The 17463-nt window shown below is 46.3% G+C and overlaps 1 protein-coding gene across 2 annotated transcripts; it reads left to right on the forward strand.

The window, feature by feature from the left end:
• The first annotated feature begins 294 nt into the window (after positions 1-294).
• RGN (regucalcin) lies at positions 295-17204 on the forward strand. 2 transcript variants are annotated; one of them, XM_034649767.1, is made up of 7 exons: positions 295-449; positions 2078-2255; positions 4209-4391; positions 12373-12588; positions 14464-14595; positions 15223-15377; positions 16801-17204. In XM_034649767.1, the coding sequence occupies exons 2-7, from the start codon at positions 2093-2095 to the stop codon at positions 16849-16851; spliced, it is 900 nt and encodes a 299-aa protein (XP_034505658.1). In that variant the 5' UTR covers positions 295-449; positions 2078-2092; the 3' UTR covers positions 16852-17204. The 2 variants fall into 2 exon arrangements, with proteins under 2 accessions (XP_034505658.1, XP_019663708.1); XM_019808149.2 differs by lacking the exon at positions 295-449 and adding an exon at positions 1679-1781.
• Positions 17205-17463: the final 259 nt, after the last annotated feature.

The raw sequence follows: 17463 nt of genomic DNA on the forward strand, positions 1-17463 counted from the left end.
TTCCCCCACCAAAAAACGCTTTGCAAGAGCTGGCCTCCAGCCAGCAGTCTTTCTTTCTCCCGCTAGAAAAAGAGTGGATTTGTTTAACCGCTTTGTTCTTTCCTTTTTAACCTGCTTGTGTTTAACCGGACCCTCGACCTCAATCTGTTAGGCATTCTAACAATTTTTCTTGTTTAAGTAAGAGATAAAGTTTAGCTCTCCGTCCAAACTCCGAGGCTGCGGCTCACCGGGTTCCAAGTCTCTGCCCCGCCCCCCTCCCCGCCACCCCCGTCCCGGGTGGCTTTGTAGGATTCTTCCAGGAGCCACGGAGGAGGGGGACAGCGTTGGGGGTTGCGTCCCCAGCCCGCACCTCCAGGCTGCTGCCACCCACCTGCCCAGCGGCCGCGCCCCCCGCCCAGCCCTCCGGCTCTGCTGCTTGACCTTTGCGCCTTCTGGAAGTCACCAGCTCGGTGAGTGCGGAGGTCTAGCCAGCCTCTCCGCCCGCTCCCCAGGGAGGAGGGATCTGGCCACAGCCGATCCAAAGTGGCTGGGGCCGGCTGGAAGAAGACGGCCCGCCCCCCCCGCCCACCCGGGTACCCGGGCCCCGCGCGCGCCCCACTTGGCCGGCCAGGGGACGAGGCGGGCTCGACCTTCAGCGTCCCGGGGACTCGCGGTCGCCCGAGGCTGCAGCGGCGCCACCGGACTGTGCCAAGGCCCCTCCGCAGCACACGTACGGCAGGTGAAGCGTGGGCACCTGCCGCCGCGTGCCCGCTCCCCGCGGCCCCGGCCGCCAGGCTCCGAAGCCCGGGCAGGGAGGGACAGCTGCGGGCCCCGGGCCCCCGGCTCTCAGGCCGGAGCTCCGGGTTAAAAGTCTCTATTGCCAAAGTCCCGCGTCTGATCCTGGGCCTTAATCTCAGATCAATAACATGAAGGCCTTTGGAGCCCGTGCCAAATTTTCACAGCCAGCGAGGATTCCAAATGCTAGGACGCTGGCTTCAGGATTTAAGATTTGAGATGTGTTTCTTACATTTAAAAAAAAAAAGTTATGTGTCGAAGGGAATATGAAACCAAAGATTACTTTCCTTTCCCCCCCTGTCATGAATTCGCCCATCCGTGGATGAGAGCACTCCCTTCCAAGCAGAAAGGCGCCTGGGAAAAGGTTGACGATGCAGACAGTGTGGGTCGGCATCTGGGCAGAGTTTGGGAAAGAGAGGAGGCTCTGAAAAGTTGCTTCGTTTTCCTCCCCCCCCCCCCGGGGTTTCTTAGGTAATGTTTTTTTTTTTCTTCTCTGACAATTTTTGTCTGTCTTCTCCCTGTTCGCTGGTCACACTCTGGCCTAAACCCACAGCGTAGAATGTTCCCGCCTGTGGAGTTCAAGACTCCTTGCCAAACTGGCAGAATGCCTTCCCCGGGTGGCAAGAAATAGCCAAGCGGTTGTCAGTTTCTCCTGTGGCGCCCAGCCCTTGTCCTCTTCTCCAGCCTTTCCATGGTGCCAAGTCGAAAAGGGGTGTCAAGTCTAATTTCGTGTATTATTACTGATAAACATATTTCTAAAAATGCACTTCAGAAAAGTGCAGAGTGGGAAGGTTCTGGCCTTTGAGCCGTCGTCCGTCGTCGGAGAAGGGAATCGGCAGCAGCAGGGGATGGGGGAGGGCAGCAGGAGCTGGTGACCTGCAGGCGGGGGAGGGGCCACCAATGAGGGAGCTGCCCGGCCCCCCCACCTTCGGGGGCTAGGGTGCAGGCATAAAGGGCGGCCTTCCCTCCCCGGAACAGCCAGCTCTTCGAGGGTCACGGACACCAAGGTAGGGATGTTGGGGTGCTGTGGGTTTTATCTCTCTTTTTTAAAGACAGCTTGAAAACGCGCCGAGGTAAGTTGATGGAAAATGCCTCACTTTAGGGACGATCAGCCCTTTTTTCATTCTCCTGTCTGTCTCTTCCTGCCACATTGCCTATTTCGTTTAGATTGAGAGAACGTGTTTTTCCAGTTCTGAGAAAAACTCAGTCTGTACTGGGATCTTACCAGGGCCTTAAGCCAGGTGTTTTGCTGAATTTGCTCCACGCGACTACACTTTCCGTCGATCTCTGCTACCTTCCGCAGAGCTCCCCGTTGACCATGTCTTCCATTAAGATCGAGTGTGTTTTGCGGGAGAACTGCCGGTGTGGGGAGTCTCCGGTGTGGGAGGAGGCGTCCAACTCGCTGCTCTTCGTAGATATTCCTGCAAAAAAGGTTTGCCGGTGGGATTCGCTCAGCAAGCGCGTGCAGCAAGTGACCGTGGGTAAGGATGAAGGCCCCACTGTGCCCAGACAGCCATCTTTTCCTTGGGGACCCGGGAAGGGGGGTCCCCTGATGTGTCATTCCCCAGGGAAGTTGTTACAGAAGCCTACTGGATACGCTTTAAAACTTCTGGATGGTCAGGCTCTCTCAAACCACACTGTGTCCCCCCACTTGGACTTGGACCCAGGAGTAAATTCTGGATGGTCCGTGGGGTGTGGGGGACAGTCCCCATCTGGTGTTGCTGACAGGCACGGAGAAGCTTTCCTTAACAGCTTCAGATCACGGCTTTAAGGTCGGAGACCCCGTTTGTGGCACAGCGAAGGCTGTCTGCCTTGGGTCGGGCCAAGCCCTTAATTGGCAAAAGAAAAGAAAAAAACGAGTATGTCCCTTCTTTGAATGTAAAAAGAAGAGCTTTTGGACTTAGAAGCCATCAACCAGGACTATCTGTTCACTGCACAAAATCAGGTTCATGACAAATTCCAAGGGCCTTTGAATGTGATTCTGTTTATGGCCCTGTGATTCCCAGAGGAGGGGTTTCTCAATGTCTGGCCCAAGTGTAGGAGCTTGATAGAGATAAGGAAGCTTCTTGTTTTGTGTTAATGGGAAGAGATACCAGGAATTCCTGTGACCTTGGGACAGTCTTATCCCAAAACAGGCAACCTCAAACTTTTTCTTTTTCTTTTTTTTAATGAGAGAGAACAGCTTTTTAAGTCACCCAGGGATGTGAGTACGACTAGCGGCCAGAGCCGGTCCTTCCCTAGTCTCTTTTTGCCAGCATGCAGACATTAGGGGTATATTCCCACCCCTAATCTGCAGCCACCCCCAAACCATGGAAAGGGCTTATGATATCAGTTCACTTAGGAAGTTACAGAAGTGAGCTGACAAGTCTCGGGGCACAGGTCGGGATCCACGATGAGAATGTGACCCTCCCAGGACTGTCCAGCAGATTCCCTGGGTCCCTCAGTTGGCTGCAATCAACTTTTGAACGGGGCTTTGAGCTAAGAGCTGCTCCCAGAGTACCCAGCGCCTTGCACTGCCTGAATAGGTGCTTGGAAAACGTTTCCAAGGGACCAACTCTTGGTTTTGGCTCAGGTTATGATCTCGGGGTCTTGGGATCAAGCCCCAAGTTAGGCTGCGCACTCAGCAGTGAGCCGGCTCCTTCCTCTCCCTCTGCTCCTCCTTCCCCACTTTCTCTTTCAAGTAAATAAAATCTTAAAGAAAATGTTTCCCAAATAAATTCTTTTTAAAAAGATTTTATTCATTTATTTGTCAGAGAGAGAGCGAGCACAAGCAGGGGAGCAGCAGAGGGAAAGGGAGAAGCAGGCTCCCCACTGAGCAAGGAGCCCGATGTGGGGCTCGATCCCAGGACCCTGGGATCATGTCCTGAACCGAAGGTAGATGCTTAACCAAATGAGCCACCCAGGCGTCCCACAACTTTCAATTAAATACATAAAATAGGGCCCCTTAAAAAAGACAAGCCCTGGATCAGAGGGAGAGAGAGAGGTCGCAATACCTAGCTGCCGAAACTACACACGGTTTGTGTCCAAATTTCCTGGAGATAGGTGAATCAAGCATGGCTTGCTCCATGACAGCTGCTCTGAACACCCCCTCTCCCCCCATCCCAGTTAGGGACATCCCCCCCCCCCCGTGCCCTTTGAACCTGATGTGGCGCCTGCCTCAGTGTATGGTGCCTGCGACCATGTGACTGCTCTGCCTGTCCCACTAGACTAGAAGCTTCCAGAAGAGTGGGGTTTCATTCACCTTTCTATCTCTGCTGCCCAAGGGTACTGCTCAGCAAATACACTGGGTTCTGTAGCCTTCACCATTCAGCAGAAGGGAGAGGGCACTCGCATCATCAAAAGAGCTGGAATCCTCTTAGAGATGCCAGGTGGCGGGATGCCCGCAGGCTGCTGTCCACCTCCTGTCTTCTGATTGCTGGCTTTTGCCCCTGCAGAGGCCCCCGTCAGCTCTGTGGCCCTTCGCCAGGGAGGAGGCTATGTCGCCACCATTGGAACAAAGTTCTGTGCTTTGAACTGGGAGGATCGGTCCGCGGTTGCCCTGGCCACGGTAGATAAAGACAAGAAGAACAATCGGTTCAATGATGGGAAGGTGGATCCCGCTGGGAGATACTTCGCTGGTACGCTTTATCTCGAGCCCGAGCTCGTATTGACCGAGCTCGGGAGACAGTGGGACTTAGGAATGTCTCTCAGGGTAAACGTTTCTCATAATGCGTCTTGGGTTCTTCTTTTATCATTACTTGAGTTGCTTTTCACTTAAAAAAAAAATACCAAGGGGCACCTGGCTGACTCTGTCGGGAGAGCGTGTGACTCTCGATCTTGAGGTGGTGAGTTCGAGTCCCACGTGGAGGTAGAGTTTACTTAACAAAAATGTGAAAACAAACAAAGTCTATTAAAAATTGTTAAAAATAATTAATTTAATTTAATTTAATTTAAAATAACTTAAAAATTTTTTAAATCCCACGAGAAAAGCTTCAGAAATACTCCCTTCAATTTCTGACTCTGGCAGAGACTAAAATGTGCATGGTACATTAGTAGTTTAAATGAGCTTTATTTTTTTTAATTTTTTTTAATTTTAAAGATTTTATTTATTTCTTTGACAACACAAGCAGGAGGAGAGGCAGAGGGAGAGGGTGAAGCAGACTCCCCGCTGAGCAAGGAGCCCTATCCAGGGCTCGATCCCAGGACCCTGGGATCATGACGCGAGCTGCAGGCAGATGCTTAACCAACTGAACCACCCAGGTGCCCCTAAATGAGCTTTAAAATAGAGGTTTTGTGGTTGCTGGTGATCTTTAAATTGGAAATGATTTCAAATTTACAGGAAAAAAAAAGTAAAAATAGTACAAACAACACCCGTCTCCCCTTTACCAAGATTCCTATTGTCAACGTTTTGTCCCATTTGCTCGTTCTCTCTCTCTATAATCATACTTTTCTCCAGAATCATTTGGAAGTAAGTTGCATCTATCACATGCCTTAACCCCGAAAAATACTTCTGCGGGAATTTCCCAAGAAAAACGACATACCGTTGCACGACCACAGTACAGCTATCAGCTTAAAGAAGTTTAACATCGTTACAGTTTTACCTGATGTACTAGCTATGCTCCAGTTTTGTCCATGAACCAAATAATGTCCTTTACAGCATACTTTACCCTCCGGTGCAGGGTCCAGTCTAGGATTACGTATTGCATTTAGTTGACGTGTCTTTTTAAACCTCTTTTGTCTGGAACAGAACACAGCCTTTCTGGTTTTTTTATGACACTGTTGTGTTTGAAGAATACAGTCCCACACAACTCCCCCCATTTAATAGAACATTCCTCACGTTCCTCTTATTTTTGTGTTTGTCTAATGTTTCATTGTGATTAGATTGATGCCGGACATTTGTCGCTAGAATACTGCAGAGGTGACGCTCTCTCTTTGTCCAGGTATCCCACCTGGAGACCATGTGTCTCGTGGGTGATGTTAGTCTTGATCACCTGGCTACGTTCTTCTCAGATTCCTCTACCGCATAGTTACTATTTTTTCAAAGATTGGATTTATTTTAGAGAGAGAGGGCAGAGGGGCAGAGGAGCAAGGAGAGGGACAAGCAGACTCTGCCCTGAGCACAAGCCCATCATAGGGCTCGATCTCACAACCCTGAGATCATGACCTGAGCCGAAAGCAAGAGTCGGAGGCTTAACCGACTGAGCCACCCAGGCGCCTCCATAGTTACTATTTTTAATTGTAATTTATAAACATTTTGTGGGGTTTATTGGTTATCTGTTCCTGTGTAACAAATTACCCTGAAATTCAGTGGCTTAAAATAACAAACATTTTTTATCTCACATAGTTTCTGAAGGTTAAGAATCTGGATGTGGGTTAGCCAGATGGTTCTAGTTCAAGGCTCTACCCTGAAGTTGCAGTCAAGCTGTTGGGGGGGCTGTGGCCTCTGAAGGGGGTCTGTCAAGGGGCCTGGAGGATTCGTGTCTAGGCTCACTCACATGGGGTCGGCAGGGGGCCTCAGTTCCTTACCACATGGGCCTCTCCATAGGGCTGCTGTGGACACGGCTTCCCCAGGGCCAGTGATGAGAGAGGAGAGAATGAGGACACCCAAGACAGGGGCTACGGTCTTATAACCAATCTCGGAAGTGACATAACGTCATTTCTGCCATGTGCTATTGGTCACACGATGATAGAAGGGATCATTCTGGAAGGCAGGGATCATTCGGGGCCATCTTGGAGGCTGGCTACAGCACTGGGGGAGATACTTTAAGACCGATCAGATATCCTGGTCCTCGTCAAAACGTCTCCCTTGGGTTTTACATTTGTTGATGATTCTTGCTTGAACCAATGTTGACTATGATGGAGAATGGCTTACGTCCAGCTTTCCGTGAATGTTAACTCTAGCCCAATTAAATAATGCATTTCACTTATGTTCTCATTTACTTCCCCTCATAACAAGTTAGCCAGAGTCGATTCCAAATCCCTGCTCTTTCCACCTCCCCGCCCCCTCACGTTCTTGCTGCCATGGCTCCATTCACTCTCAGCATGGAAGGTTCCTGAGGTCTGAGCAACCGGCTATGGCTTGTTCCCCATCTTCCCGGGCTTTACACAACCACAGATCTAGTCCAGGACAGGTCGAAAGATTAAAGATGAGAATCCGTTGGAAGCCCTTCTGCCACTGATTTCTGCAGGACAAGGAAATAGGATTGGATACCCTACCTGCCGTTGAAATTGAGTTTCTCTCTCCCTTACGGCTATAGTTCACAGTTCTGTGGCACTTTGTGAGACACAATAAAGGGGTCCTCAGAAGCCTGAGTCCTTAGCCTGAAGTCTCCAGTTCTTAATTTGTGCCCTGAGGAGACCCCTTAAAATTGTAGGCATTATTGTGGGTGTACAAACGGGTCTTGCGCGTCTGCTGAAAGCACCTGAGAACCCTTTTCTAGAGAGTTCGTAGCTTTCAGCAGGTGCTAGGAGGTGTCCCTGGACCAGAAAAGGGTAGGGTCATTTGATAGTCAGGATGGAGTCTCAAGGTGGTGGGTAGAATCCTGAAGGTGTCACCACATCCAAGGTCTGATCTGTTTGTGTCCACTACTAGGTAGTGACGTATAAGCCAGGGCTCCATCTTGTTCTTTCCCACTAAGGCAGAACCTTTTCCAAGCAGTGCAGAATTCACATCCATGTTCCAGGCATCTCTTCCTGTGAGGCAGACAGTGGGGAGGAATATTAGTGAAACAAGCCCAACAGCCCATAGCTGTCTCCTCAGGGCAGGAAACTGCTGTGTGAGCATCCTTCTCCCCTGGGAGGGAGGATTCATCCTGTCTTGCTTGCTATTCAGGCTTCCCAACTTTTGTCTATTTTCCTTTAACTCACTCTAATTTCAGATGGAACTTGGTATACTAGATGAACTTTCCCAGTTCCTTCATTACAGTCGAATTCTGCTCTGTCCCCCAAGATCACAGTCAAGTCTAAGTGAATATCCGATGTGCGCTTAAGAAGAACGTGTGCTCTGCTGCTGTTGAGTGGGGTGTTCGGTAAATGTCACTTAGATCGGTTGATGCTGTTCAGTTTATTTCTTTGCTGATTTTTCTATCTACTTGTATCTGTTACTGAGAGAGGGATGCTGACATCTCCAACTGTAATTATGGATTTGTCTATTTCTCTTCAGTTCTGATTTTTGCTTTGTGTATTTTCAAGCTCTGTTGTTAAGCACCTACAAATTCAGGATTTCTACGTCGTCTCAGTGAACTGATCGTTTTCACCATATGGAGGACCTCTGTGTGTCTCTGATGGTTTTCTTTGCTCTAAGTATATTTTGTCTGATGTTAACATAGCCCCTCCAGCTAACGTTTTAATCAATATTTGCATGGTGTAGCTTTTCCCATCCTTTCACTTTCACACGATCTATATCATTATATCTGAAGTGAGTTTCTTAATGCCAGCAAACAGTTGGATTTTTAAAAAATTCATCTTAACAGTATCTTAGTTGGTGTATCTAGATTATTTACATTTAGTGTAATTATTAATATGCTTTGACTTAGATCTACCATGTTGTTACTTGTTTCCTCTTCTCTCCTTCTGCATTTTTTGTCTTCCGCTTCCCTTTTCCTGCCTCCTTTTGGGTTGCGTGAGTCTTCTTTTAGAATTCCATTTTAATTTATTTATGGTGATCTTTCACTGTATCTCTCTATTTTGTTTTTTAAGGGCTTCTGAAGGGATTGCGAAATATACAGTTAACTTTTTGCAGTCTATCTAGAACCAAGATTTTACCACTTCAATTGATTATCGCTTCTTTATGCTATAGTTGCCTCTATATGTGTACATATAAATCCAGTCAAAATGTAATTTTTGCTTTTAACCATCAGAAATATTTTAAAGAACTGGGGCACCTGGCTGGTTCAGTTGGTGGAGTCTGCGACTCTTGATCTCGGGGTTATGAGTTCAAGCCCCACGTTGGGTATAGAAATTACTTAAAAATTTAAAAAATTTAATCTCCTCCACTCCCGTCCATGTTGCTGCAAATGTTGTGAAATCGTTCTTTCTGATGGCTGAGTAATATTCCATTGTATATATGGACCACATCTTCTTAATCCAGTCATCTGTTGAAGGGCATCTTGGCTCCTTCCACAATTTAGCTATCATGGACAATGTTGCTATGAACATTGGGGTGCATATGCCCTTCTCTTCACTACGTCTGTATCTTTGGGATAAATACCCAGTAGTGCAATTGCTGGATCATAGGGTAGCTCAATTTTTAACTTTTTGAGGGACCTCCACACTGTTTTCCAAAGTGGCTGTACCAACTTGCATTCCCACCAGCAGTGTAAGAGGGATCCCCTTTCTCCACATCCTCTCCAATATTTGTTGTTTCTTGTCTTGTCAATTTCTGCCATTCTAACTGGCATAAGGTGGTATCTCAACGTGGTTTTGATTTTAATTTCCCTGATGGCTAATGATTTTGGTTTCACTCATTTATGGAACATAAGAAATAGGAAGATCAGTAGGAGAAGGAAGGGAAGAACGAAGGGGGGGTAAATAGAAGGGAGAATGAACAGTGAGAGACTATGGACTCTGGCAAACAAACTGAGGGCTTCAGAGGGGAGGGGGGGTGGCGGAATGGGATAGGCCAATGATGGGTATTAAGGAGGGCACGTATTGCATGGTGCACTGGGTGTTATACGCAACTAATGAATCATGGAACTTTACATCAAAAACTAGGGATGTACCATATGGTGACTAACATAACATAATAAAAAATTATTATAAAAAATAAAAAATCTTGGGGCGCCTGGGTGGCACAGCGGTTAAGCGCCTGCCTTCGGCTCAGGGCGTGATCCCGGCGTTCTGGGATCGAGCCCCACATCAGGCTCCTCCGCTAGGAGCCTGCTTCTTCCTCTCCCACTCCCCCTGCTTTGTGTTCCCTCTCTCACTGGCTGTCTCTATCTCTGTCGAATAAATAAATAAAATCTTTAAAAAAAAATAAAATAATAATAAAAAAATAAATAAATAAAAAAATAAAAAATCTTAAGAAAAATAAAATCTTGGGGCACCTGTGTGGCACAGCAGTTAAGCGTCTGCCTTCGGCTCAGGGCGTGATCCCGGTGTTGTGGGATCGAGCCTCACATCAGGCTCCTCTGCTAGGAGCCTGCTTCTTCCTCTCCCACTCCCTCTGCTTGTGTTCCCTCTCTCTCTGGCTGTCTCTATCTCTGTCAAATAAATAAATAAAATCTTAAAAAAAAAAAAAGAAAAAGAAAATCTTTAACAACAACAACAACAAAAATACTTCCAAGAACTAAAGAGGAGAAGAACGGCCTATTATATTTACTATCTCTGTTGCTCTTCCTTCATTCTGATGTTCCAAGCTGCCTTTTTGTATCTTTCCCTTCCCTTTAGCAATTCTGTTAGAGCAGGTCTGCTGGCTGTCAAGTTTCCCAGTTTTACTTGATATGAGAATATCTTTATTTCACCTTCATTCTCAAAAGATATTTTCACTGAATATAGAATTCTAGGCTGAGACTTTTTTTTTCTTTTAGCAGATGAAAAATGGGTCCCTTCAAGGGCGCCTCGGTGGCTCAGTTGGTTAAGCATCCGACTCTTGATGTCAGCTCAGGTCTTGATCTCAGGGTCATGAGTTCAAGCCCCCATGTTGGGCTCCATGCTGGGCAAGGAGCCAGCTTTAGAAAGAAGAAAAAGGAAAAAAAAAGCGTCACTTCCTTCTGACCTCCATGGCTTCTCATGAAAAATCGACAGTGGTTGAAATCATTATTCTTCTATATGTCATATGTCATTTTTCTTTCTTTCTTAGGGGCTTCTGTTTGACTTTGGTTTTCAGAATTTTGATTATGATGTGTCTGGGTATAGATTTCTTTGGGATTATCTCCTGTTTCAGGCTTACGCAGCTTGAATCTGTGGTTTTCTGCAATGATGTTCACATTGGATAATTTCTTTTTTTCATTTTGTTTAAGATTTTAATTTTTTTACAGTAATCTCTAGGCCCAATGTGGGGCTCAAACTCACAACCCCAAGATCAAGAATCACATGCTCTACTGACTGAGCTGGCCAAGTGCCCCTGGATAATTTCTATTGACCTGTCATTCGCTACACTGACTCTTTCCTTTGTCATCTCTATCCTGCTAGCAAATCCATCCAGACAGTTTATTTATTTTTTTTTCAGTTCTAAAATTTTTGTTTGGCTGGTTTTTGTGTCTTCCACTTCTTTGCCTTGCCAAGTATAGTGAATGGTATCCTAGACCTTTTGACTATTTCTTTGAGACCCTAGGTGTTGTTTCAATCCTATGCAGAATGTTGATATATTTGTCCTCGTAAGCAATCTATGTATGTTTAGGTTCAGAAGTTTTAACAGAAAAGCTCCAGCCTGCTCTCTCTGAGGTGCCATTAGGATCTGGCCCACATGTGGGCCACTCCATGGCTGGCCTGAGACTTAGGAGTTTAACCACAGCTGCATTCTCAGTCTTTGGTATGCTAATTAGAACCAGATTCGTGCGCATACAAGTAGAAGATGAGCCCAGGAGATCATAAACGTTCGCTTTATGGAATTGTTCGCTTTATGGAATTGCATTCCTGAACAATGTCCCTCTTGACTATCTCCAGGTACTTTCCATTTTCCTGGAGCTGTCCTTGTCATTCGTCCAGCCTGAAACCACCCATTTCTAGGACAGTGCTGTCTCCAGGGCCAAGCAGCAGCAGAAGCGGGGGGGAGGGTGGATAAAACCACACGTAAAAGCAGCAGTATTTGGCTCTGCCCTTTTGAAGCCACAGCTTCACCCAGTTGGAGAGGAATGTCCCCTTCCCCTGAGTCTTGATTCCTGCAGTTTCCTGTTGTCCACCACTCTGCTGTTACTACCCTTGCTGCAGGATAGCCTGAGGACCAGAGAAAGGAGTGGAAAAGGACCAGGGCATTTCTTCCACTCTCTGAGCCTCAGGAGTTTTCCTCTTCTGCTCCTTGAGCCAGATTGAGAGGGTTTCTCTTGGCTCTCTGTCTTCCCCACAGTGCTCACGTCCAGGTTGTGGGCTGCATCGGAGTTCAGGCTGGGACATACTGGGGAATAAAATGGAGACCTCGCCACCAGTTAGGCAGCCCTGCAAATTCTACTGTTCTTCCCCCAGCTGCCCGATTGATTCACTTTTCAGAGTTTCTCAAATAGCTCCACTGGCTGTTTTGTCCAGATTGTATAGTCGCGCTCAGTGGGAGAAAGTGGGGTTGGTGGAGATGTAGTCCTTCTTATCCAGAACCAGACCTGTCAGTGTAATTTTCATTTGCATCATAAGCAAGGTAGTTGTCATGTAAAGATTGTATTCATTCATTCGTCAGAGAGTGAGCACAAGCAGGGGGAGCGGCAGTCAGAGTGAGAAGCAGGCTCCCTGCTGAGCAAGGAGCCTGATGCGGGACTCGAGCCCGGGGACCCTGGGATCACGACCCAAGCCGAAGGCAGACGCTTCACTGACTGAGCCACCCAGGCGTCCTGTTGTCTTTTTTTTTTTTTTTAATATAGGACCCAGATTTCTCGATTCAGTGATGGGAAAGGAACCCTGGACATAAAAGATGGTGTAGGGCATGGGGCAAGGTGTTGTGGAGCTAAACTCAGCGATTTTGGGGTCTTGTAGGCACCATGGCCGAGGAGACGGCCCCCGCGGTCCTGGAGCGGCACCAGGGGTCCCTCTACTCCCTCTTTCCTGACCACCACGTGGAGAAGTATTTTGACCAGGTGGACATCTCCAATGGTTTGGATTGGTCCCTGGACCACAAAATCTTCTACTATATTGACAGCCTGTCCTACTCCGTGGATGCCTTTGACTATGACCTGCAGACAGGAAAGATCTGTACGTACTTTTCCATTCTTTTTCTTAATACTGCTGGGAGTGTGTTTTTCGTCTGTGTTTAACTAGGAGGCTGCTTCTTCCTCGACTCGTATGAAAAGGCCCTTACTTGGCAAAGAACTGGCCGATGTGATGATTCCAACGTAGTCATAATTACCCAGACTCGACTATGCTGACAGTCAAACCATGGCCCTCAACACACCTAACCGTGGCCACCGTCGGCATAATGTGAATGGATCCCTATCCCCCTTCTTGCCACCATCCCTAGAAAGAGGCTCACTGTGCAATGGACCCTGTTCGACAAGAGGCGCCTATCGGCCAGTAATGCCCAGCAGAATGAGATAAAGGAAAGGCAAGTTAAGGTTTGGGGTTGAAATTGCTCCTTTGTACTTGAGTTAACCAGAGGCAAATACTCAGAGACGAATTAATAATCTTCCAGAATGGAAGAGTTTACAAAGTAGCTGCAGAGTGGTCAATCCCATCCGAGGGCTCGACACGAGCTAGAGCTGGAAACTGGGAGGGAAGGAATTCTCGAGAAGAATTTAAAAGGGAGCGCTTGAAACTGTTCTGTGAAAGGTGCCAAACCACAAGAGCAAAACCAATAATAAAAAGGTCTTGGAAAAAAAAATCACAAGACTCTCGTGTAGATTTAACGAGAGGCAAGTTATTTCAGGACAGATGTTTTGCTTTGAAATATAGAGTGCTCGTTTTTATGACTGTTTTTACCCATTTTTACTGACAGATGGTTTTAACATTTTTTTTTCCATTGTGTCTCAATGCAATTACTATAATGACCTGAATTTTGTAGTGTAAAGTTCCCTGGGGTTTGATGGTTTTTTGGTATACTGTGATTCCCCCTTTGGGGGAAGCCAGTTGGCTCCAGAATACCCCTCCTTTCAGAAATAAGCTCTTTAATACTGAATTTTGATAAGATGATTTTGGAGCATTGGGTCGGGCAGAAACAACACGAACGTCTTACTACTTTTTGCGTATTAACCGTTCGTATGGTACCATTAAGTTGCCTTCTAGACCTTGGACTTCATCACAAAGTCGGCATTTTTATAAGGAAAACAGCAAAGGTCTAACCACAGACCGAAATGTATCCAAGGTGGGTGTGCAGACCTTCAGTTCGGGTCAACCTCAAAAAGAACTATGGGTATTTTATTAAGAATTCTACTTCCTTTCAGGGGCTCCTGGGTGGCTCAGTCGGTGAAGCATCTGCCTTCGGCTCAGGTCATGATCCCAGGCTCCTGGGATCGAGTCCGGAGTGGGATCGAGTCCAGAGTCGGGCTCCCTGCTTCTCCCTCTCCCTCTGCAGCTCCCCCTGCTTGTGCGCTCACGCATGCAGTCTCTGTCAAATAAATAAGTAAAATATTTAAAAAAAAAATTCTACTTCCTTCTCTCCTCCCCTGAAAGCTTATACAGATATGTCTGTACCCAGACTAAAGAGAATGTAATCACCCTCCAAATCATGTAAAAATCCTTTGTTGAGGAGTGCCCACTCATGTTTCTGGACATTTTTGCTTTTTTAAAAAAAATTTTTTTTAAAAGATTTTATTTATCTGAGAAAGAAAGCACAAGCGGAGGGAGAGGCAGAGGGAGAAGCAGACTCCCCACTGAGCAGGGAGCCTGATGCAGGACTCGATCCCAGGACCCTGGGATCGTGACCTGAGCCAAAGGCAGACGCTTCACCGACTGAGCCACCCTGGCGCCCCTGGACATTTTTGTTATAGAGTTAGGATTTCTTCTGAACCGTCCCACATGCCAGGCCCTCGATAAGCAGAAGAGATCAGGATAGACAGCTTGAGAGCTCCTTGTCTGATGCTCAGTATTGAGTGGCCTGTTGTTTTGTCGTGTGTTTGTTTTTTTTAACCCTAGCCAACCGCAGAAGTGTTTATAAGCTGGAGAAAGAAGAGCAGATTCCAGATGGAATGTGTATCGATACGGAGGGGAAGCTCTGGGTGGCCTGCTATAATGGAGGAAGAGTGATTCGTTTAGATCCTGAGACAGGTAGGCCTGCCGCAAAATTAAAAAAAAAAAAATCCCTGCCATGTCTAGAAAAAACGAGACACTAGTGACTAGAGAAACTTCATCCCTAGTAAAATTACACAGAGATCCATTCAGAGGTCTCAATAGGATGATTTTGGAAATAAAGGCCAAAGATAGGGTCCCAAACTTAAGAGTCAGAACTTCTTTTCCTGTGGAGGTAAGTGTTTTTCCCCAAAACAAATTGTCAGGGAAGGTAGGTTAAACACATGGTTGAGGGGTGCCTGGGTGGCTCGGGTGGTTGAGCGTCAGCCTTCGGCTCAGGTCATGAGCTCAAGGTCCTTGGATCAAGTCAGGCATCGGGCTCCTTGCTCAGCGGGGAGCCTGCTTCTCCCTCTGCCTTCTGCTCTCCCTGCTTGTGCGCTCGGGCTCTCTCTCTCTCTCCCTCTCTCCCTCCCCCTCTCCCCTGCGCATGCTGTCTGTCAAATGGATAAGTAAAATCTTTAAAAAAACAGAAACAAAAAACATGGTTGAAGTCTGACGTCCACCATCCTTTTTGAATACCCCTAATCCTCTGCAAAGGGCCCGAACGGTTGTGCAGGTTGGAAATGTGCTAGAGCTGGACTTCCAAAAAAATATTTGGTGATCTAGGGAAAAGACTCCAGACGGTGAAGTTGCCTGTCGTTAAAACAACTTCATGCTGCTTTGGAGGAAAGGACTACTCTGAAATGTATGTGACCTGTGCCCGGGACGGAATGGACCCCGAGGGTCTTCTGCAGCAGCCTGAAGCTGGCGGAATTTTCAAGGTGATCTGGCTCACTCTTTTATTTTGAGGGTGAGGTGGGAGGTCCTTAGCTAAGTGAGTGATTATTGTTTTTTCTTTTATTTATTTATGTATTTGAGAGAGACAGTGATTGCGAGAGAGCACGAGCCCGGGGTGGGTGGGGGGCAGAGGGAGAGGGAGAAGCAGACTCCCCACTGAGCAGGGAGCCTGTCGAGGGACTCGATCCCTGGACCCTGGAATCATGACCTGAGCAGAAGGCAGACACCCAACTGACTGAGCCACCCAGGCACCCCGATTAGTACTTTTTCATACTTCCAAAACATAATTCTATTTAGCATTTTTTTTCTAGAGAGAGAGAGAGCAGGTATGTGCAGGCTCTCGCTCGAAAGCAAATTAGGCCAGGGAGGGCGGAGGGAAGGGGGAGAGAGAAAATCTTGAGCAGTCTCCACACCAGCGCAGAGACTGACCCAGGGCTTGATCTCAAGACCCTGAGATGATGACCTGAGCCGAAGGCAGACGCTTAACCAGCCGAGCCACCCAAGCTCCCCTCTCTTTAGCATTTTTAAGCCCATCATGCTAGACTTTTAAAAACATTTTATTTAGATTTTCCAAACATAAGTCCAAAATAATGTGTTTAGCCTACTTTGTGCAGTATTTCGAAACAGTTTCGTGTTTCAGTAGCGTTTGCTGAAATTCTGTAAATCAGTAGAATGGGCTTGGAAAACCAGTGTTTGAAACATGCTTATGAGATCAGTTGATTGTTTTGATGTCACAGGAATACCTTTGGGTTTCTTAACTTCTTCTTTGCAACAAAACGAACACTGATAAAAATTATGGACATCTCAGACTGAAAAGAAATCGGAATTGGGACGCCTGGGTGGCTCAGTCAGTTAAGCGTCTGCCTTCAGCTCAAGTCATGATCCCAGGGTCCTGGGATCGAGCCCCACATCGATCCTGCTGAGCAGGGAGCCTGCTTCTCCCTCTGCCTGCTGTTCCCCCTGCTTGTGCTCTCTCTCTCTGACAAATAAAATCTTAAAAAAAAAAGAAAGAAAAGAAATAGGGAGATGGTAGAAATAAATACGGTTTTAAATCCAAGTTAATTGCAGACAGTTGCTAGTCGGATTATTACCAATGTGAATAATTGGGTTGGACCTGACCTAATCAGGTAATTCCTTTTTTTTCCCATATTGAAGTCTTTATTATTTTTTTATTTTGTTATATTAGTCACCATACAGTACATCCCCAGTTTTTGATGAAATATTCCATGATTCATTATTTGCATATAACACCCAGTGCACCATGCAATATGTAGGTAATTCCTTTTTATGATAGGAAATAAAACAAGGATAATTGTTGGCTAAATATATTATTATGAATCATAAAAATGCTTTTGAAGAATACTTGTGAACTACCTTTTAGCAAAGTTTCTCTCTTTTTTTTAACAGATAACTGGCCTGGGGGTCAAAGGAATTCCTCCCTATCCCTATGCGGGATGAGTGGCAGGCCTTCTTTCCTACTGGAGGAACTTTTGAAGACACGTAGAAAATTCTAGAGCTGAAATTTCAATCTAGTTGCAAAAAAAATTTAAAGAAATGGTATTATTAACAGGGTTAATTTTTTTTACGATTTTTAAAAGGGCATCTTAGTAAGGGGCGACAGGTAGTTTTGATAACACACTAAAAAGCCTTCTGCAAAGGCTTCATAGAAATACAGAGAATTGTTCAGCTGTCGACCAGCCTCTTGATTCTTTACCGATTGCTAGAAGGGGGGGGGACCATGTCTGTTCTGCATTCCATTCTTACTATACCTAAAGCTCAACAAAAACTAATAAATAATGGCTTAGTAATCATTTGTTATGATTATGTTCCTTTTTATTTTCATCGTAAGCTTATAAAACACGCTACAGTGCTAACCTACCTTCATATTATTCTTCCTATGTGCTATTTTTTGCAAGCTAAAATGTTACTGGAGAATAAGAATTAAACATTGGCAAAATTCGTGGTTCCAACTGCCACCTAATAAGTGTAAAAGCAATATATCACTTTAGAAGATACTTTTTAAAAAATAGCTTTATTGAGGGGTGTCTGGGTGGCTCAGTTGGTTAAGTG

Source organism: Ailuropoda melanoleuca, chromosome X, assembly GCF_002007445.2.
Source record: "Ailuropoda melanoleuca isolate Jingjing chromosome X, ASM200744v2, whole genome shotgun sequence".
NCBI lineage: Eukaryota > Metazoa > Chordata > Mammalia > Carnivora > Ursidae > Ailuropoda > Ailuropoda melanoleuca.

Coding starts and splice junctions, on each gene's coding strand:
- RGN (XM_034649767.1), top strand. CDS start 2,093: ATGTCTTCCATTAAGATCGAGTGTGTTTTGCGGGAGAACTGCCGGTGT. Junction 12,589..14,463: donor CCTGCAGACAGGAAAGATCT/GTACGTACTTTT, acceptor TTTTAACCCTAG/CCAACCGCAGAAGTGTTTAT. Junction 15,378..16,800: donor AAGCTGGCGGAATTTTCAAG/GTGATCTGGCTC, acceptor TTTTTTTAACAG/ATAACTGGCCTGGGGGTCAA.